Below are 21,277 nucleotides of genomic sequence, written 5' to 3'. Positions count from 1 at the left end.
GGATGTTTGTGACACTGTAGGTCAAGGTCCTCCTTGCTCCTAGCAGGCCTGGCTAGAACCTGAGCTGTCAGTTACGTGGTGTGTGAATCTGGGCATGTTTTTAACCTGCCTGGACCTCTGTTTCAGTATCTATAAAATGATGCTAACCATATCAACTGCAAAGAGCTGTGAAGAGGTGGGAATGGGATCCCGGAAAGTGCTAGTGGGCCGTTATCTTTGTCATGGTTTGACACACATTTATAGACCAGGCTTTTTCATGTGTATCACCCATTTATCCGGGGGAAGGAGGTAAGGTCTGCCCATTTCACACGCATGGAATCAGGCACTGAAGCGTTATGTCGCTTGCCCAGGAAATGCAATTGGGAATGGAGAGTTGAATCAGATTCAAACAGATTTTTCATAGCAAGCCCAGCATTCTCACAAGCAAACAAACAAAACCCCACTACCGGCTGGGTGTGGTGTGATGCCTCACACATGTTGTCCCAGCACTTTGGGAGGCTGAGGCGGGTGGATCATTTGAGGTCAGGAGTTTGAGACCAGCCTTGCCAACATGGTGAAAGCCCATCTCTACTAAAAATACAAAAACTTGCATGTTGTGTACATGTACCCTAGAACTTAAAGTATAATAATAATTAAAAAAAAATTAACTGGGCGCGGCGGTGAGTGCCTATAATCCCAGCTTCTCGGGAGGCTGAGGCAGGAGAATCCCTTAAACCCAGCAGAGGTTGCAGTGAGCCAAGATTATGGCATTGCACTCCAGCCTGGGCAATAGGGCGAGATTCCAATACAAATGTAGCCAGTTGCAGTGGCATACATCTGTAGCCCCAGCTACTGGGGAGGCTGAGGCAGGAAAATAGCTTGAACCCGGGAGGCAGAGGTTGCAGTGAGCCAAGATCGTGCCACTGCACTACAGCCTGGGTGACAGAGCAAGACTCAACAAACAAACAAACAAAACCCCTCCATCACAGCCAGTGCTCATCACGCCCTCACTGTGTGTCGGGCATTTTACAGGTATGGTCTGTGACTTCAGTACCATGAAGCAAGGTGCTTCACTCCAGCTTACAGATAGGAAACTGAGATGTAAAGAGGCGAAGTCACTTGCTTGGGGCACCCAGCCGCCTTAGAGGCAGGCCAAATTCCAACCTGGTCTCTCTAACCCAGAGCACCTGAGGACCCACCTGACCCTGCTGCTCTGGGCCACTAGGCACCCCCTGGTCTTGGCAGGTCACAGGGCCCAACGGTGGGTCACACCAGAAAGTACCACAAGGCCAAGATCCCTGTTGTAATCCTCCGCCCTATCCCCAGGTTTCCTGCCTGGGCCACGGGGCCCCATTCTTAACCAGTCCCACAAAGGCAAAATGAGCACTCTCTGTGCACACCGTTCATGAAGACTGTGCTGGGAAGCTCTTCTGACTCAAGAAGGGCAGGAGACTTAGAGACAAATAGGCCTGGGGTAGAACCCTGACTCTGTGATTCTGCAAGCTGAGCTCTGAACCTTGGCTTCCCTATCTGTAAAATGGGCTTCCAAAAGTACTAACCTCCCAGGGATGCGGTGAGGCCATCGTGAGGCCACAGATGTGAAAGTTTATTTTCAACTCTAACGTGCCATGCACGTGAGTGATTAGTATTTTATTGTCCTGGCTTACGGGAATTCCCCCTGAAGTTGGGGAAGACTTAGAGTGTGTACAAAAGAGGAAGGGAGACCAGGCAGGCCAGTGAAGATGCCACAATGCCAGGACCTCTGGCAGGAGCCGAGGCCCAGGCCACCACCAGAAGGAAGGGCAGGGCCTTCTGCAGCTGAGGCTTGTCCATGTTATGGAAAGACCTTAGTCTGGCCTTTGTACAGCATTCTTTTTCTCCCTCAGATGAGCTCACACTGGCGCTCTGCCCCTTCAGTTGGCAGGTCAGGGCTTTTCTTAACTAGTGCTTAACTAGGGATTACAGCTCATAGTAAGAACAATATTTTATAATCTAACACACATACATGAAAGTAAAGGATACAGATGTAGGAGGTGGAAGGGAAGAGGGCAGAAGGGGTCTTTGCTTTCCCCATAGGGGACCACATTCCCTTGATATGAGGTCTCAGAGTGAGTGACCAGCCCAGCAGCCTCTTCCTTTAACCCTTCCTAGACATGCGTAGCCTAAGCGGGTGACCCCCAATCCCCGGGCACATGGCCCATTTCCCTCTACCCTTCTCTGCAGGTCCTAAGTGGCAGGGGAGCCCCTAGGAGAGCTGGGGGACAGCAGACTCTTTGAGCTTTCATTCTGTCCTTGGACACAGTCCTCCTCTCAGATGCTTCCTTGTCTGGGGGGCTTTGCTCAACCCCTAGCTGCTGCCTCAGAGTATTCATATCCTAGTGCAGCAGAGCAGACAGCTGAGGTGAGTTGGCAGAGGAGCAGCCGGAGGGACACTCTTCGATCTGCTTTCAGAATGCATCTCCAGCAAGAACACCTTCGGCTGGGGCATCTCCAGCCCAGGCATCTCCAGCTGGGACACCTCCAGGCCGGGCATCTCCAGCCCAGGCATCTCCAGCTGGGACAACTCCAGGCTGGGCATCTCCAGCCCAGGCATCTCCAGCTGGGACACCTCCAGGCCGGGCATCTCCAGCCCAGGCATCTCCAGCCCGAGCATCACCAGCCCAAGTATCTCCAGTCAGGGCATCTCCAGCCAGGGCATCTCCAGCCAGGGCATCTCCAGCCAGGGCGTCTCCGGCTCGGTCCTCACCTTCCAGGTCCTCATCCGGCAGGTCATCATCTGCCAGGTCAGCCTCCGTGACGACCTCCCCAACCAGAGTGTACCTTGTTAGAGCAACACCAGTGGGGGCTGTACCCATCCGATCATCTCCTGCCAGGTCAGCACCAGCTGCCAGGGACAACAGGGAGAGCCCAGGTAAGGGGGACGCTGCAGGGAAGACAAGAGAGTTGGGAAGCAGCCCATGGGCAGGGAGGAAATCTCAGAGCCAATGTGCTCTGTTGTCATAGCAGACAATGATGCGGGGAAGGGGAGGCAGCGGGGTGGGCAGTGAGGGACTTGGGGGCAGGGGCAAAAACGAAACATTTTTGTGAAATGTGAAAACGTGAGACGTGGAAAATTAGGCGTGAAGGGGGGTAGGTGATAAGAAGCCAGGACTAACAAAGCAGCGTGTCACCCTGGAGTCTGCACAACCCAGGTCAGAGCACTGGTTTCAGTAACAAGGTCCCCCAGTTAGTCACAGGGTTCTCTCCTTGTGCTGTCCTGTGGGTCTACCTAAGAAGCTGGGGTCTGCAGTGGAACAAGGTCATGATCAGCGGGCCCATCTGTGGGTGGGCGAGGAAAAGGAGAGATTCTGACCAGGTGTTCAAGTCCATCCCCAACCTTCCAAATTGTGGGTTGCATGGTTCACCTATTAGGGAGTCAGAGAGGTCGAATAGGCCTTGGGGACTGGGTCTGCCCTTAAGGAATCAGTGTTTCTGCCTGCCCCAGTGCTGTCCTCCTCCCATCCTAGAATTCAGACTTTCCCCACCACCACAGTACACCCAGGCCTGGATGATACGTGGCTTTGGAGGATCACTCGAAGTTTGGGGCCCATCCCACAGCCTTGCCCTCTCTAGGGTGGGTGAGGTGCTTTGGTATCAGACCCACTGCATTGGAATCCCAACTCTGCCACTAACTCACCAAGTAACCCTGGGCAAGTGATTTCACTTCCATGAGCCTCAGTTTCCCCATCCATACAATGGGCCTAATAAGACTCTGCTCATGAGGTTGCCGTGAGAATTAAGAGAACACAGGCAGAGTGCCTGGCTGGCCCAGAGAGGAGCACAGTAAAAGACGACTGCTGGCGCCAGGCAGGGTGAGCTCAGTTTCTGCATTTTCAGATGGGACAAAATTCATTCATTCATTCCATTGACCTTGTGCCCCATAAAATCTCATTTCAACTTCTGGGGTGGAGTGATCCTCACGGGGCCCTCCTGGGCCACAGCCTTGCTTCCCCCACCCTCTCCACCTCGTCAGACTCCTCTCCAGCCTCACCTTCCCCTGCTGCTGCCCTGCTCCTAGGTACGAGCCTGCCCAAGTTCACCTGGCGGGAGGGCCAGAAGCGGCTGCCGCTCATCGGGTGCGTGCTCCTCCTCATTGCCCTGGTGGTTTCGCTCATCATCCTCTGTGAGTTGAACGGAGGGTGCAGGGGTGGGTTCTGGGCACTGCCAGGCAGAGTGGGACCAGGGATGGGGACAGGCGGGGGGACAGGTGTGGGGACCACCCACTCACCCGGCTACTGTGTCCGGAGAGGGACACTCCTGCAAATGGCCTTGGACTGTGCTGCCTCCAGGCCCCTGTGGGGCATCCAGGTTAAGAGTGTGGAAGTTAGAGGAACCTGAGCTTGGGTCTCATCTGTGCCACTTACTATGCAGCTTATTTGGGCTGGTTAGTTAACCACTCTGAGCTCAGTTTCTGCATCTTCTGATGGGACAAAATTCATTCACCCATTTCATTACTATGTGCCCCATAAGATCTCATTCCAACCTCACTAGATTATGAGGAGTAAATCAGACAACAGCACAATTCCTGGAACAAAATCTACAAATACTAGCTATTAAAAAAAACACATGAAAACACTGATTGGAAAAAGTCTATCAAGGATATTCAGTCAATGGGATGATGTGTTCAGCATTCAGGGGTTCAGGCCCCCTCAATTTCCCCATTCTCTTCAGCAAAGATACCCAGGCATGCCCCAGGGCTCTCTGCTCAGGGGTCCACTATGAGCCCAGCACAGTGGGAAACTTTAGGCAGCGCAAATGTGCATGTACATTATTCTGCCCTGTCCTCAGGGAGATTACAGTCTCCTGGGAGAATAGCTGGAAATTTTGAAGGGCAAATGCATTTGAGTGTGACTATGAGGAGGGGATGACAGCTATGTGGGCTGGATGCAGGGGATAGCTTCTTATGGCTGTGGTGCCAGATGAAGACCTGGAAGGTGGGACAGCAATTATGCCCAGGAGGGCATCCGCGCGAATGAGCAGCCACAGAAAATGTGGGAAGCCAGGTGGCAAGGACAGCATGGGGGAGAGGAAGGGACCTGCCTAACCAGTGTGGAGAAGGAACAGTCAGGGACCTGTGGCCGTCTGCTCGGTTCGGCAAGGCTGGGCCCCACTGTAGAGAGCTTTAAACGCCAGGCCAAAGAGTAAGGATTCTGTGAAAGAGGCAGCACCAGCGGTGAAGGGCGGAGTGGACCAGCGCGTGGAAACGTCTGCCCGCAGGGCTGTTGAAGGGGATTCTGAGGGAGGGGCAGTGTGCTGGCAGAGCAGGCTTTGGTGCCACGCAGGCCCCGGCTCTGCCACCGATCAGCTGTGTGAATTCGACAAGTCCATTAACATTCTGAGCCTCCGTTTCCCCACCTGTCTGACTGGGTGGGGTGATCACTGTCATAATGCACATAAAGGCCTCGGCATGGTGCCTGCTGTGACTTACTGCCCTGCCCTCCCTCCTTTTCCCACCACAGAGCACCTCGCTCCATGAAAGCGGCGGGAATGACCCGTGGAGGGGCAAGATGGCACCCATGGGTGGGCTCACAGAATAGAACTAAAGCTCTCAGCGTGGTTTCACAGCATTTCCTGAAGTCCCCATAAGCTCTGCCAGGGAGGCCTCTAGACCTCCAGGGCTAGGGAGGTGGCTTAACTTCTGCAGGTCACCGAGCAGCTACCTGGTGGGGTCAGGACTAGAGCCCAGGCCTCCCGACTCCCCACCTGGCCCAGCACCCTCTCCACTACACATCCATGTGGGGCTCCACGAGCACTCCAAGGAAGACTGCCCAGGGTTCCCTGGGGGTTGAGTGCCCAGGATGTGGGAGGAAGACCAGGGCACAGAGAGGAGGGGCCAGCCCAAGAGATTAGGAGGGATTTGTGTCGGGACCTGGACGGAGCAGTCACACACCGGCGAACTTTACCCTGGGTGACAGAGAGCACAGTGGGCCCTGGAGGAGAAGCAAGGGGTGGGGCTGAGGAGCTGGTGGAGGAGGAGAGGCGGGGTGAGAAATTAGAACCTGGATCTGTGAGGCAGCCAACGGGAGGTGCCTCCAGGCAGGAGGGCCCACCGCCCCTGGTTTGGAAAGAGATTGCCGTTAGAGAGGGAGGAAATCGTGAAGCAGATTTGCACATATGGCTTGTAAAACTGTTTTGTTTTAGCTCCAACTTGTATATGTGGGAATCAGCCACCTAGAATTGCTGATTGAATGAAAAGACATTTAAAGGCATAAAGACAAGTCATGGGGAAAGAACTGAGCATAGGGGTGTCCCTTGTGCAGGGGAGAGGGAGAAGGAAAAAACCCAGGAGCTTCTGAGACCGGAAGGATGGTCGCCTTTGAGAACAGACAGATGGTGGTTGCGTGTGTGACTGTGAGGACAGAAATTTATCTGCTGTGACCCTGTGGAACACAGAGAAGATGGGATGGCAGAGGGGTTCTGAGAGGGAAGCTCTGGGACACTGGAGGAGGTGGTTTCTCTGGCCACTGCATTTGCCAGTATGTAGGGAGGGGAGTTCCCAAGGTGGTCCCCATCTCCACAGCACTCTCTCTCTCTCTTTCTCTCTCTCTCTGGGTGGCTGGCTGCTCGAATCTGCCTGGTGCTGCCATGCTTGCAGGAGCTTTCTGGAGCATTCCGGAGCATTCCTGAGCAGCCTTTCTCTCCATACAGATGGGGGACGAGAGCCCCAGAGTTCAAGAGGGATTGCAGGTCGGTGTCTCAGAACCCCCAGGGCCTTGGGCTGCTCAGTATCTCATCTCTGTGGAGCTGCTCGTGACCCAGCTGTCTGCTTCTTTTTCTCTAGTCCGGTTCTGGCGGGGCCACACAGGGATCAGGTACAAGGAGCAGAGGGAGAGCTGTCCCAAGCATGCTGTTCGCTGTGACGGGGTGGTGGACTGCAAGCTGAAGAGTGATGAGCTGGGCTGCGGTAAGGGGACTGGGTGTGGGCGAGCGTGTGCGTGTGTGTGTGTACATGTGCATGTGTTTGTGTGCCTGTTTGTATATATGTGTGTGTAGGCATACCTGTGTGTGTATATCTGTGTGTGCGTGCATGTGTGTGTATGTGTGTGTTTGTGTGTGTGCATGTATGTATGTGGGCACGTGTGCATGTATGTAATCCAGACCCAATGATTCCCTGTCCATTGCCTCCCATTTGAGCTGATACACAGTTTGCACCAGTCTGTAGCACTCTGGTGACTTTGCCTTGGCTCTGTCCATGCTAGGCATCCTGGGCTTCTGAGTACTGGTTGACCCGCCCATGACCCAGGCCACGTTCCTGGACTTTTCCCAGGCCTCAGCAAGGAGTGCTGTCAGGACAGGCGCTTCTCAGAGCCTCACTCGGCTCATCCAAGAGCTTGATGCTTCCTAGGTGCTGAGGACCTGTTCTGCCTTTTTCTTGCCCTGCAGTGAGGTTTGACTGGGACAAGTCTCTGCTTAAAATCTACTCTGGGTCCTCCCATCAGTGGCTTCCCATCTGTAGCAGCAACTGGAATGACTCCTACTCAGAGAAGATCTGCCAGCAGCTGGGCTTCGAGAGGTAACCCCCAACCCGGCCCCAGAGTCCAGGCTTCAGGGATGTCTCAGGCTCTTCATAGGGCCTCTCAAGCATGTTGCAGAAACGTTGTATTAAAAAGACCCTTGGGAACCAGGGCTGATCTCACTAGTTCTGGACACCCTCAAGGTATTCAGAGTCAGAAGCCCTGAGATCCTATGAGTCTGGAGCAAATTGTTTTCCTGAGGCCAACATAATGATGTATAGATCTGTAATAGTATCGGACTCCTAGATGGTTCTTTGCCTCAAAGCACCCTGACATCCGTTATCACATTCACCATCGCGGTGGTGGCCCTACGCCTTGGGTAGGCATTTGGGCAGATCTTTTCTTCTTATATCACGGAACTAGAAGCTCAGGTTGTGCAAAGCCCTTCAATGGACTTCGAGCTACAGCTACCGTGGCTTGAGCCAGACCTCATCAAATGGAGAATGAAATGGGCCAGGTGAGGCCAGGCAGAATCATAAGGATCTTTGGCTCTAAAGATTTTAAACAAATCAGGCAGTGCTAACAGGTAGAGGAAGGAGTAGGTGAGCGATGACTTTCCACTTTGAAGAAGTGCCTGATTTTCAGCCCAGACACACATCTCCATCTCCCTCTTGGACTGAGTTTTCAAGATAGGTAGTTTGGGGTTTGTCAGTGTGTATGAGGTCGTGGGGAGAAGAGTTTAAGATCTCACTGTGGGTTCTCTACAGAAGAAGCACTGAAAACACCTGGGGTGGGGGGTTAGGATTTGGAACTAGTCCTCTACCCCACCTCAGCCTGTCCAGAGCCACAAAAGCGGGATCAGAGTAATCCAGATGGAAGACCATGGGCATCTTTTATCCATGAGTTGTGTGCGTGGCCTTACGCAAGCCTGAACCTCCCTTGGGCATTCAGGTCTTTGAATGCCACTTATTCAAAGAATATTCATTGAGCTTTTATTATGTGCTAGATACTGTGTAGTACCTGGACACAAAGGATTAAGACAGGAGCCCAGGCTTGAAGGACCTCTAGTGTGGCTCAGTGAGACAGGCTTAAACCAATAACCACAGTATGATGTGATGTGTAATGATAAGGATGTGTGTGAAGCACTAAGGGCACACAGTGGAGAGGGTGCCTAACTGCACTGGTGGAAAGAGCAGAGAAGGGAGGAACAGGCCCTCTGGGTAGAGGAGCAGCATATGCAAAGTGTCATGCCAGGGTGACATGCAGGGGTGTACCACGTTCTAGAAATATATATAAATTCCACACAGAGAGTAGAACACATTAGAATCACCTGCCATGCTTGTGAAAATGCATCTTGGAATCAGAATCTCTGGGATTAGGACTTAAAACCTGCTCAGCAAACATCCCAAGGTGATTCTTAGGCACACTGTGTTCTGAGATTCAGTAGGCTTGCCCCGAGGTTGTCACGCTTTAATGTACAGTTCAGTAACCTGGGATTCTTTAAAATGCAGACTCTGATTCAATAGGTCTGGGGGGTGCTGCTGCTGCTTATTCATAGATCACAGTTTGGATAGAAAAGGGCTAGATTGGGGTTTGTCAAACTTGAGTGCGTATCAGCATAACTAGAGAACTTGTTAAAATGATGATCACTGGGCCCACACCCAGTTTCTGATTCAGAAGCATTGCAAATATTAATAACTTCCCAGACAATGGTAATGCTACCAGTCTACACTCTGAGAAACACTGAGTAGTGCATAGGGCTGGGGGTCTTGGAGGGGAGTTGGGGGAGATAGGGGCAGTGGTGGAATATGTGGGGGGGGGGGCTGCACTTTATCGGGCCTTGACTGCTGCTTGGAGGAGTTGGCCACCATTCAGACCATCACAGTCTGGCCTCTGTCAGCAGGGCTGGTGGGGCTGTAAGCCTAGTGGAGGACTTGGGATGACCCTGTCTCCAGGAGGCTCATTCTTCTCCCCTCTCCTCCCTTGTAGTGCTTACCGGACAACCGAGGTCGCCCACAGGGATTTTGCCAACAGCTTCTCAATCTCAAGATACAACTTCACCATCCAGGAAAGCCTCCACAGGTATGGTGGGGCAGGCAGGCTGCCTGTTTGTGAGCAGGGGAAGGAGCGAGTGGGAGGGGGTCTTTGAGTCAGGGAGCCCCCTTCCCTGGCTTTTCTAGGAACCAGCCTCCAGGAGTCCACCATGAGTGTTCGGGGCATCTCGGAAACAGTCCTTATTCACCAAACTGCCTCCTGACTTAAAAATTATTGTTTGAGGCTCAGTGCTGAGAGCAATTGGAGATCAGGGGTGCCCCTGAGAGTTTACCTGGTTGTCAGCGGCAATTCACGAGCCTCGGGACCTCCAGTCAACCAGGTGTTTGGACTGAGAGCTGCTGCAGGGAGTGGAACTGGATTGGGGCGGGAGAAGCATCACTGGGGTTGGGGACAGGGTAGAGAAGTAGGGGGCTGCCAGGTGCAGGTGTCAGGGACAGGGAGGGCCATGTGGGAAGCATCGGAGGTTTGGGGGCTCTGCCAGCTGGCATTGTTTGCTCTGCAGAGGGCAGAGAAGAAGCCAGGCTCCAAGAGAAGTAATGGTGAAGGAAGGGATGTGAATTTGCTGCATCTGGATGCCTGCTCTGTGCTGCATGGTTTCTGCATCTGCGTTGAGGAAGTGTGTCAGAGGAGCACCAGGCCATCTGTTTAGCCGTGAAAAGATGCTGGGACAACGAAGTCCTAAGTTCAAAGAACATGGATCTGGGCCAATGTCTGCAATCTGCCACAAGAAAACTAGTTGAGGGGATGAGTGATGATTTGCACTAAACCACTGCCATTCTGGACAAAGCACTGGAAGGGAGAGTGTCACACATGAAGGAGAAGCTCAGAATCTCCTGCTTCCTGTGCAAAGGGTAGCTTCCTTGGAAACAGGATAGGAACTGAGCAGGAATCAATCAGGAAGCCTTCCTGGAGGAGGTAGCTAATATACCATTTACCCACTTTCTGTGTCTCCTCCTGCAGGTCTGAATGCCCTTCCCAGCGGTATATCTCTCTCCAGTGTTCCCGTAAGATATTCTTCTTCTTGGATTGTGGTCAATGTCGTGTGGGAGTAAAGGGCAGAGGGGCAGAACTCCTCCAAGGGAGGTGTTTGGCACTGGAGTTCAAGTAAGGAACAGTGTCTTAGTCAGCAGGCCTGCTTCAGGGCTGGAGTCCCTGTAAGGCACCGGTACACCCAGGATAACATTTCCCCTTCTCCTGACTCTGGCAGGGGCTCAGCCCAGCAACCTCTTATTCCAGGGAAGCTGTCTGAGTCTCCCGTGCATCAGGGGAAGTGTATTCTTCCTATGTTTAGAAACAATAGAGACCCCCATTATAATGCTTGTCAATTCAGGGTGACGTTAGAACTGGTCTGCGTTCCTGTGCTCCTAATGGCAGTCCTGGGACTTACCATTGTGACCCCAATGCCTGGCACAATGCCCAAAGCTTGAGACACTTAGAAAGCATTTGTCAAATCAGTGAAAGAATGAGTAAAGGAGAAGAAAGAGGAACCTGCCTGGGGTCAAACTTCCCACTGAATGATCCCAGGAAACCACCCCACCATGTGGTGGCAATGCTCTCACGGGAACTGCTGTGTGTAGCAGATAAGGGAGCAAAGCCCATCTGTGGGAGGGTGGGTGCCCTTCAGGACGGGGCTGCCTGAGCCTGTCCTGGCCCTGGGAGCACGGCAGAGGCATTCTGATCAGGAACTCGGACAGAACCCTGGGAAAAGCAGGGTTCACAGTACATCTACTCCTTCTCCCCAGACTGCGGACTGAGGGCCATGACCGGGCGGATCGTGGGAGGGGCACTGGCCTCGGAGAGCAAGTGGCCTTGGCAAGTGAGTCTGCACTTCGGCACCACCCACATCTGTGGAGGCACGCTCATTGACGCCCAGTGGGTGCTCACTGCCGCTCACTGCTTCTTCGTGTAAGTGCCTGAGAGGCAGGTGATTTGACACTGTCCAAGGTCAGGGACCACCAGGAAGGACTGGCTGCAGATTGACTTCTTCGTGGAGGAGGACTCTGGGTGTGAGTCCAGCCCCCATGGGCCAGTTGGCACTGGTGTAGCTTGGGTGTTCACTTGGTCCTGAGAGTGTGGATCGGGGGTGTTTGTTCTGAGCTAGGCCCAAGGATGAGAAAGTCCCATTGATGGCCCCAAGGGAGAGAGGCAGGCAGGAAGAGGGACTAGGAGCCGACCCCTGAAGAACAGGATGAAATGCAAAAGACTTTGGGTTTGTTGCTGCTTCCTGCAACTGGAACGCATAGCAGAGGAGCCCCTAGTTATCCCAGAAATTGAGGGCTAGGGATTGCAGGGAGAGCACTGTATCAGCTTCCAACAGTCACCAGCTGACCTAGTGTCTGGGGGCCCACAGCCCAGGCTGGTGGGCAGGAAAGAGCTCTGAGACCAGGCCTCAGGGGCACTGGCCTCTCTAATAATGAGTTCAGCATGTTACTTTGTCCTGTCTGAATTTGCTGAGGGTAATAATACTGAGATCTTATCAGTACAAGCCCTTGACCCTGCCCGGTGAGTGAATCTGTGCCCCTATCCCTAGTCCCAGCACCTTCTGCAGCCCTGTGACTTGCCAGCATCTGTCAGTTCATATCAAGGCCCCAGAGCTTCAGCATGGCAAAAGTCAAAGACTCTTATTTGATCCTTGGTGACTTGCAGAGGAGATAGTGGGGGGTGAGTGTCACACAGAGGTCTTACTCATCATTCCCTCTTTATTACTGTAAGGTGCAGAGCTGCAAGCTCATAATTTTTGAGGGGCTGTGAGGGATTGCTTTGGCTCCAGTGATAAGATAGAGGGTTCCTTCCAGAGGTCATTTTATCCATCCTCCTGCCTCCAAGCTGATGCTGCCAGTGAACGCTGCCAGGCAGGTAATGGACCACGCTCCTCTGTGGCTCTTGCAGGACCCGGGAGAAGGTCCTGGAGGGCTGGAAGGTGTATGCGGGCACCAGCAACCTGCACCAGTTGCCTGAGGCAGCCTCCATCGCGGAGATTATCATCAACAGCAACTACACTGACGAAGAGGACGACTATGACATCGCCCTCATGCGGCTGTCCAAGCCCCTGACCCTGTCCGGTGAGTGAATCTGCACTCCCCGCTCTCCTGTCCCCCAGCCCCAGCACCCTCTGCAGCCCTCGCGCTTGCCAGCATCTGTCAACTCATATGTGGGCCCCAAAGCGTCTGCATGGCAGAAGTCAAAGACCCTTAAAGATCCTTACATGGAACACGTCTGTTGTATAATTAGGGAAACCGAAGCCCAAGGGCTATAAATAAGTTTGCTCCAAATGACACATCTCACATTACAAATTGATGACAGAGTCAGTGCTTGGGTACTGATCTTAATCAATAGATTGAATTCTTTCACTGATATTAACTGAGCACCTAGAGGCCAAACACTATGGTAGGCATTTTACACGTAGGATTTCATTTACTCTTCACAACCAACCCTGTGGAGCAGGTACTACTATGAACTTCATTTGACATATGAGGAAATAGAACTTTACAGAGAGATAATTACCCGAGGCCACAAGTAATAGGTGGTAGCTCTGGGACTGGAACTAGGTCGATCTGATTCCCAAGCAATGCTCTCCCCACCTGGCTCTAGACTGGCAAATTGCTTACCCTGCAGTCGAGAACATAAGCTGAGTACACATTCAAACAGCTAATTGCTACAACGTTGTTGCTACGGACCAAATGAGGCTACACAAAGGAAATGTAGAGGTTCTCAGATGATCACTGTGGACAGGGGACCTCAAAGAAGACTTCATTCATTCATTCATTCATCCATTCACTCATCTGTTCACTTATCAAATACTATGCGTCTACTATATGGCAGTCCTATAGTACAGTTGCAAATAGAAATAAAATGGGTGACATACACCAAGACGACCAGTAGAGGTCAATTATGCGATGTTTTGGGTGAGCGGGGAGCTATGGTGGCACAGGCGGGAGCAACTAATCATCCTGGGGAAGCTCAGCAGAGGAAGGATAGCCAAGGTGGGTCCCGAAAAGATTGGAGAAGACAGGCAATGGGGGCTCAGGGAGGATCCTGAAGAATGGAGCCAGAGCCCCCTGGCATAAGCAGTTTTACAGGTGGAAAAGGGAGGAGGAGTACCGGGATTTCTGGAAGCCTTGGAGGACTCTCTGGTTAGTCTAGCCATTCTCGTGCTCTGAGCTTGTGAGCTGGTGTTTCCTCGCACATTAATTGTGGAGGCGGTGTCTATCACGAGTCAGAGCAGTTAGATCATCAGAGTGGGGTGAGGAGGAGGATCCCTGGCAAGAGATCGGTTGGGCAGCGCTAGCCCAGAACCACGCCCACGCAGCGTCACTCCCACTAGTAGCCACGCCCTGACACGACACGCCCACCAGCCCTTCTGCAACTCCAGCCTTGTCTGTGGAGCCCAGGGCTGAGGTGAGGGATGCCCGCTGCCCCCTGCCCTGCCGCTCAGCACACAGGAAGAGCACAGTCTGCAGGACCAGAGCAGGCCTTCTCACCTTGTCAAACCCGGGCTGTATTTGGCTAAACATCCAAATCTTACCTCTCACCCACCCCCCACCCCTTAATATTATTTGAAATTCCAAAACTAAATAGTTTCTAAAACCGAATGAAGGCTATTCTCACATTGCGTATGCTTTTCAAATAGACTCTGATAGGCTTTTGGGCAGGAAGCAGACCCTTAGTCTGAGAATCACAGCTCAGATGTATGTAGTCCTGTGGCCAGAACATGTGCCCTGATTTTTGGTTTATAAATCAGTGCAGATTTTCTTAAGATTTCTTAAACTCATTTAGCAGGTAGAGCACTAGAAGTACTTTCGTTTGTGAAAGTTCACTGGTAAATTTAATTTCCCCATAAAAAACAGTGAAATATGTAACAATGGATCATATATCAGTGTTACATGTTTTTAAAACTTTACATCTCAAAAAGGGGCAGAGAAAAGAAATCCTATTTTGCATTTTTGTTAATAATGCATGCTATTCCTTCATCTATTTTTTGTTTACTCTCTAGCAGACAAAACTAGGGTAGACACCAATGTTTAAAGCCTAATTCCAATTTATGGGAGAAGAATTTAAAATCATCCTTCCCATCTACCCTTCCTGCCTTCTCTCTCTTTCTCTTTTTAAACATTTATTGAGCACTGAATATGTGACAGGCATTGTCTTAGGTGCAGAATACTGCAGTGAATATAACAAATGGTAGAGAATACTGCAAACATTCTATCAACTAATATTTTCCTCCTGCAAACTCAGGTGTGTTGGTCAATGCCCTGGTCCCCCTAGAGACACCAGTCCTCAGAGCTTATGAAGTGATATATAACAGTGACTTCTAAATATAATACTTCTGAGTGTGGGATCAAGTTAGCAGGCATTCTGTGGTCTGTGTCTCTAGGAATGTGTTTCCTGTTTGGAGAGATTTCTTACCTTGTGCTGGGCCCTGGACAACCAGTGGGTACCCTCGCCAGACCAGGCTGGACATACCGCTGAGAGGCAACGGTCATAATATCTGGGTCTTAGCCTGCTGCTGTTCCTTGTTCTAATGGAAAGACATGGAAGAGGCTCTGCCAGGAGAGACTCTCTTTGTGGGGAGAGACCCTCAGCTGCCCAGTATCAGCTTGTACAAGGGAGCTTCCAAGGCTTATGCATCTGACCACAGGGCAACCACTGAAATCAGAATGGCTTTCAGCCTCTGGTAGTCCCCAAAGGCTAGTGGGTTTTGATAAAGTGATCGAGTTTCGTGTCTGGTCAGTCCAAGGTTCTGGAGGATTCAGAACCACTCTAGAGTCAAGGATTAATGCTCTAGGAGCCTCCTCCTTGCCCCCAGAGTGGTTCTGCTCCTTCTTCCTCCCCCTACTGAAAGTCTCAGACTTGCTCCTTCACTGACATCTGGAGGTCTTGTTGCAGCTCACATCCACCCTGCTTGCCTCCCCATGCATGGACAGACCTTTAGCCTCAATGAGACCTGCTGGATCACAGGCTTTGGCAAGACCAGGGAGACAGATGGTAAGCGGCAAAGATGCTTGGTTGTGTGTGTGTATTCATGTGCATGTGTGTGTATACGTGAGTGCGTGTAAGCAATGTGTCTGGGTATACAGATGAGAACCTATGTTAATGAGAGTTTGGGTATACAGATTCATGGGCCTGGGTGTGAATGTGTGTGTATAGACACCTGAGTATATGCCGGTGCGGTCGCTGTGACAATGCCTTCCAGTCAAGACCACCTAGAAAACTGCTGTGGTTGAACCAGTTGAGTTCATTGCTCATTGCAATGAGAGAGAGCACACCATGAAGAACCATGGAGCATCTCAGCAACAGCGTGTCAGAGAGGACTGCTCATAGGATTTGGGTGGCTTGGGGAGGATTCAAATACGTAGGACTTTTCTCTAAATTGGATGGTGTCAGGAAGCAGAGGTTACTCTGTGATTGGGAAGCTTAATAACCTTATCTAGAGGCCGGGCACGGTAGCTTGCACCTGTAGTCCCAGCACTTTGGGAAGCCAAGGTGGGAGAATCACTTGAGCCCAGGAGTTCAAGACCAGCCTGGGCATCATGGCAAAACCCCATCTCTACAAAAAATAGAAAAATTAGCTGAACATGGTGGTGTGTGCCTGTAGTCCCAGCTACGAGAGGGGCTGAGGCAAGAGGATCACCTGATCCCAGGGAGGTTGAGGCTACAGTGAGCCATGATCATGCCACTGCACTCTAGCCTGGGCGACAGAGTGAAACCCGTCTCAATTAAAAAAAAAAAAATTATCTAGGAGCTCTAAGCGGTAAGGAAGCAGCAGTCACTCATATTGGCCAGGAGAGGGGGATGTTTGGTACTGTTGTGATTTGCAGATGCCCTTGTCTTTGGCCTTAAACAAGATGATGAAGTGGTCTTGTTTTTACATCATCCCAATCACAGAGTGCCTTGTCCTGTGAGATGGCTTACTTTGAGCAGGATGACCCCGCAGTTAGACTCAGGGCACTGCCAGGCATTGGGACCGCTTTTCCCTCCCTCCGTGAGGCAAAGCGATGACTGATCTGGGCACAGCCTTCTTCTCGTCTTGTCTCCATACTCTACTAGCTGTATGACTGTGGGCAGGTCACTTCTCCAGCCCCAGGCTTCCCCACCTGTAAATGGATTAATACCATCTGCTCTCTTTAGGACACATAGCTTCCAAAAACAAACAAAGCAATGTATTCAGATGCTTAAACAAAGCCATGTATTCAGGTGCTTTAAATGTAGGCAAGTGCTGTGCAACATGTCGCGTAGCCTGATAGGCTTGTGAGTGTGTCTGTGTACATGGATGTCTCTGTTTCACGTGCAGCGAGCTGTGTCTTGTGTGAGGGCATGTGTGTCAATATGTCCTGGATGTCCAATCACAGAGGGCCTCCCTTGGGTCGGAGCCAGGCACAGCCATGGCATCCTCCATTCCCGGGAGGCTGTGATTCTAGGTCTTGGGGTGGCAGCTGGACCACCAGGAAGCTATCCAGAATCTCACTGGCTTTCCATCCTCTGTCTCCTCCACCCCACTTCACTGAAGACAAGACATCCCCCTTCCTCCGGGAGGTGCAGGTCAATCTCATCGACTTCAAGAAATGCAATGACTACTTGGTCTATGACAGTTACCTTACCCCGAGGATGATGTGTGCTGGGGACCTTCGTGGGGGCAGAGACTCCTGCCAGGTGAGGGTACCTGGGGGTGGGGCTCAGGTCCCAGCACCCTGGGGATGGGGGAGGCTGGGGTGTTGGGGCTGATGTGGGAATTGGGACCCCACCCTTTCCTGCTTACGGACTACCTGTCCCATCCTGCACATGTGCCCCCTCTTCCCTGTAGGGAGACAGCGGGGGGCCTCTTGTCTGCGAGCAGAACAACCGCTGGTACCTGGCAGGTGTCACCAGCTGGGGCACAGGCTGTGGCCAGAGAAACAAACCCGGTGTGTACACCAAAGTGACAGAAGTTCTTCCCTGGATTTACAGCAAGATGGAGGTAAGATCCCTGCACCAGGACACTGCACCCAGCAGCCTGGGAACTTCCTAAGGTGGGGACCCTGGAGGAGCACCCAGGGTGTAGGCAGAGATCCCCTCAGCAGTCTCATATTCGGGGTGTTCTGGACAGTGTCAAACGTGATGCCTGGGGTCAATCCCAGCTGCCTGTGTTTCTTTCCCTGCTTTTCTTCCCTCAAAACAGAGCTCAGAGAGTTGCAAAAGGGTGGGCCTAGAGGCTAGGCAGGCAGTTGCTAGGCAGATATTCCCCCAGAAGTAATTTTTTGTGTAAGGTTGCAATGGACTTTGAAAACGTTTCAGTTTCTGCAGAGGGTTTTGTGATGGTTTTTGTTATCAAGCATTTATGCATGAGAACCCGCTCTTCATGGCCTTTCCCAGCTCTGTTTGCTGGAGTCTTTTTTATTTTCTTTTTGTTGTTGCCTTTTTTAAAAAACACAAGGGACTTCATTTTGACTCTGACAACTTTCACAGCTGTCACCAGAATGCTCCCTGAGAACTACAATTCTTTCCCTTTCCCACTTAAAATATTTCAGCAGCGCCTCACTACTATCGTAAAAGCGTATAAAGTAATAAAATAAAAACTTCTTTTATGTTTTTTGACTTGCTTTAACCTATGTCCAGCCTTAGAAGTCATTGTTCAGGTCAAACTGAACCACAAACTCTTCAGTGTGCACCTTACCTTGCCCTTGGCCTTTGGAATACTTGATCCACCCTAGAGAGGCCCCTCTCCCACTTCTACCTTCTCATCTTCCGTTTTTCTTACTGAAGAGCTCTGACTGATCTATCAAAATCAGCCATTTACAACGCCTGGAATATCCTCGGTATTTACTATGTATTGTTATAAATGAAGGATGAATGAATAAACAAATAAATGTAAAGAATAAAAGGTGGGCCTAACCTCGGTGCCGGCCCCAGTGTCACTCTCCTCTCCCAGGGATGACCGAGGTGTGAGTTCACACAGGCCACTGGCGGTGGAGTGATGGGAGGCTTCCCTCCATGGCAGGAATTTGGGCATCAGGAACCAGGGGTCTGCCTGCAACTCTGCTGACCCAGTTGAGACCCTGCCTTCTCTGGGCCTTCAGCCTTTAGCTGAAAAGCAGAGGTTGCTCTGCCAGCCCTCCCCTTCTCTGCCTGGGGAACACGGGAGGGCTCACACAGGGGGAGCAGGGAAGGCTCCAGAAATCTAGTGCAGAGAGGCCCTCCAAGCCTGCATCCATCCTTTCCTTTTACTGTCCCTCCTTGGAGAGGCAGTGCTAGGTGACAGCTGGGCTGAATTATAGGTTCTGAACCCCAACCTTGGGCTTCTGCGCTCCCCGCCCGCCCAGCCCACCATCACCTTCTTCTCCCGTTCTCTTCCTCAGAGCGAGGTGCGATTTGGAAAATCCTAACCAGCTGGCCTGCTGCTCTGCACAGCACCGGCTGCTGTGAAGACTCTGGCTACAGTGACTGGCCATGTGTGGCATCATCTGGGCTAATGGCCACCAGGCACCATCGGACTCTCACCTCCACTGTCTGCTCTGTGTGTGTGTGTGTGTGTGTGTGTACATAGTGTGCATTGCCACTCTCAAGTTTTTCAGAAACCAGCAGAGCTGTCAACTCTTCTCAAAATCCCAGGCTGGAAATTACCTGGAGACAAGAGCCTGAGTACTGTGGATGCTCCTACAGGGGTGTCCATAGATGGATGGAGGAGGTGGAGCCCAGAGCCCAAGGAAGGGCCTGGAATTCTTGCTTCTCTGACCCTCACTTACAGACTAGCCCAGTGTGGACAGATGCCAGCAACCCAGATGACGCCATTGCTGTCCCGGGATGGATCGCAGGTTTTGGTGGATGCAGCTTCCCTTTGCCTGGACTGTCTTCTGGGGAAAGCTGCTCCTGTTGTCGTTATAAGCATCGAGCCCTCACCCAGACCTCCTGCTGGTGCCGTAGATGTCTGCAGTTGAGCTGTGCTATGGCTAACCAGACTGACAACTGAGATGAGGATTCATTGTACTCATCTGGTCACAAGCTGCTGGGGCGGGTTTTATTTTATTTTATTTTTATATTTAAGAAATGAAAATACGGGTATTTTTAAAGATTCTCCAAAAACTCCAGGAGCCTTGACAGCTAGCATCAATCAGCCCAAGACCCCCAGGGGACTCATGGGAAGTGTCATATTTTAAGAATCCTACAGAATATTTCTGGCCTCAAGGGACTGGATGAAGAGACTGGACTGAGTCCCCAGGATAGACATCTCCCAAGTCACTACAGCATCTGGAGCCCCTAGGAGATACTCAGGGAAGCAAATACTCTTTTGGACTGGCAAGCAAATCCGACATGACGAGGTCCACAAACTGTTTCTGCATCCAAGGGCCCTGACAAAGGCATGAAGAAACGGATGCTGTTCCTGCATAGGCTCCCAAGGGCCCCAGGGAGGTCCAGGTGGAGAGCATCTCTCATTCCCAGGGACTGTCCTGGGACTTTGGAATTTCTTCTCAGCTTTCTCCACCTTTCAATTTCTCAGTTGTTCCGGAAACATAATACTGACATAAAAACTGCCATGGAGAGAAACCTAATGTGGTCCCAGGCCCTCCAGGCAGCCCTTCTGAAGGATCCAAGTTGACCATGTTCCTGCAAATCATCAGTGTGCCTGGACTCACCAGCTAAAAGCCTGGGCCTTCCACAGCCTTTTCTCTGGGGCGCCTATTCCTCTGCCAGCCCTGCTCCCCTCACCTTCCTTGGGCCCGTCAGGGTCTTTTGTGGTGCTGTGATTCTCAGAGGCAGGATCCAAGCAGATCAGCCCAGCCTAGCCCAGCTCAGGCAGGCCGTGGCCACTCAAGGGAAAGACTGCCCCAGAAGAGCAGGCTGGAGAGGCTGGGCAGGGGCTCATGGGGCTAGGTACACTGGGGAATGTTAGCAAGACTGGGAAGGTGGCCACATTCCTGTCTGCAGCAGCCCCCACTGATGGTCTTCAGCAATAAAAGTTGTGTGACCTGAGATATCTGTCTTTGGATGTTTTACTGGTACCCTAGGCAACAAATTGAGGTTGCCCACCCTAGTGCCCAGACACTCTTGGTTTTGGTTCTTAGTTTTGTTTCCTCGTCTCTGGGTTCTGCTCATTTAGCCATACATTCATGTATTCATCCATTCACCAACTGCATCCGTACCTACTCTGTGCCAGGTACTCATACTAGGCCCAGAAGATACAAAGGGCATGACAGTATCCTCAGGGAACTGGATCATGACCCAATGTGATGGAAGCTGTGATTGAGTGTGGACACCATGCTTGGAACATGCTCAGAACAACCACCAGCCACACCTAGAGATGTCAAGGAAGCTTCACAGAGAAGGTCAGGTTTGGAATAAACCTTCACAAAGCAGGTGGGGGCAGGGGAAGGGCACTCCAGGGCATGTTCTTACCCTCTTCCTCTTCCTCCACTTCTGCCTTTGCTGGCTTAACAACAGGTGTGTTGACAAGGAAGCCCCAAAGCTTACTCAGCTATTTCCAAGAGAATCAGATGGGTGGTCCCGCTGGCCTCTTCTGAACAATCTACCCCTTCTTGCCTTGCACTTTTCCTGTGTTTACCATATTGACCTCAACCATTCTGAGCCCACTGGTGAATCCCCAGCTCCACCTCTGTACCCCCATTCACCAGTGGGCTCGTAGTCCCCAGCACACCAGCCACAAGCACAGGATTCTCCAGGTTTCCCCACACGCATCCAGCCTCTGGACACCCTGAACTTGATTGCTTTAGTCTTTCATATCAATGCCAGGAAAAGTCCTTCTTTCGATTCCTTTCTCG

The 21,277-nt window shown here is 51.7% G+C and overlaps 1 protein-coding gene across 2 annotated transcripts in view; it reads left to right on the top strand.

Annotated features, from left to right (window-relative positions):
• Positions 1–20,473, top strand: part of TMPRSS13 (transmembrane serine protease 13) — a 28,233-nt gene extending 7,760 nt beyond the window's left edge. Inside the window, exons 2-14 of one of the 2 annotated variants that reach the window (XM_030917219.1) lie at positions 2,431–2,890; positions 4,037–4,141; positions 6,667–6,705; positions 6,800–6,922; positions 7,402–7,531; positions 9,462–9,554; positions 10,488–10,531; positions 11,270–11,432; positions 12,417–12,589; positions 15,414–15,512; positions 17,035–17,177; positions 17,329–17,481; positions 18,860–20,473. In XM_030917219.1, the coding sequence (XP_030773079.1) occupies positions 2,431–2,890; positions 4,037–4,141; positions 6,667–6,705; positions 6,800–6,922; positions 7,402–7,531; positions 9,462–9,554; positions 10,488–10,531; positions 11,270–11,432; positions 12,417–12,589; positions 15,414–15,512; positions 17,035–17,177; positions 17,329–17,481; positions 18,860–18,886 (1,752 nt within the window). In that variant the 3' untranslated portion in view covers positions 18,887–20,473. The remainder of the gene's footprint in view (positions 1–2,430; positions 2,891–4,036; positions 4,142–6,666; positions 6,706–6,799; positions 6,923–7,401; positions 7,532–9,461; positions 9,555–10,487; positions 10,532–11,269; positions 11,433–12,416; positions 12,590–15,413; positions 15,513–17,034; positions 17,178–17,328; positions 17,482–18,859) is intronic. The other variant, XM_010367425.2, reaches the window with a different exon arrangement.
• Positions 20,474–21,277: the final 804 nt, after the last annotated feature.

The sequence above is a fragment of the Rhinopithecus roxellana genome, chromosome 15 (assembly GCF_007565055.1).
Source record: "Rhinopithecus roxellana isolate Shanxi Qingling chromosome 15, ASM756505v1, whole genome shotgun sequence".
Taxonomy (NCBI): domain Eukaryota; kingdom Metazoa; phylum Chordata; class Mammalia; order Primates; family Cercopithecidae; genus Rhinopithecus; species Rhinopithecus roxellana.
Note: the sequence above shows the minus strand (reverse complement) of the source record. Positions and strands in the feature narration are given on the sequence as shown.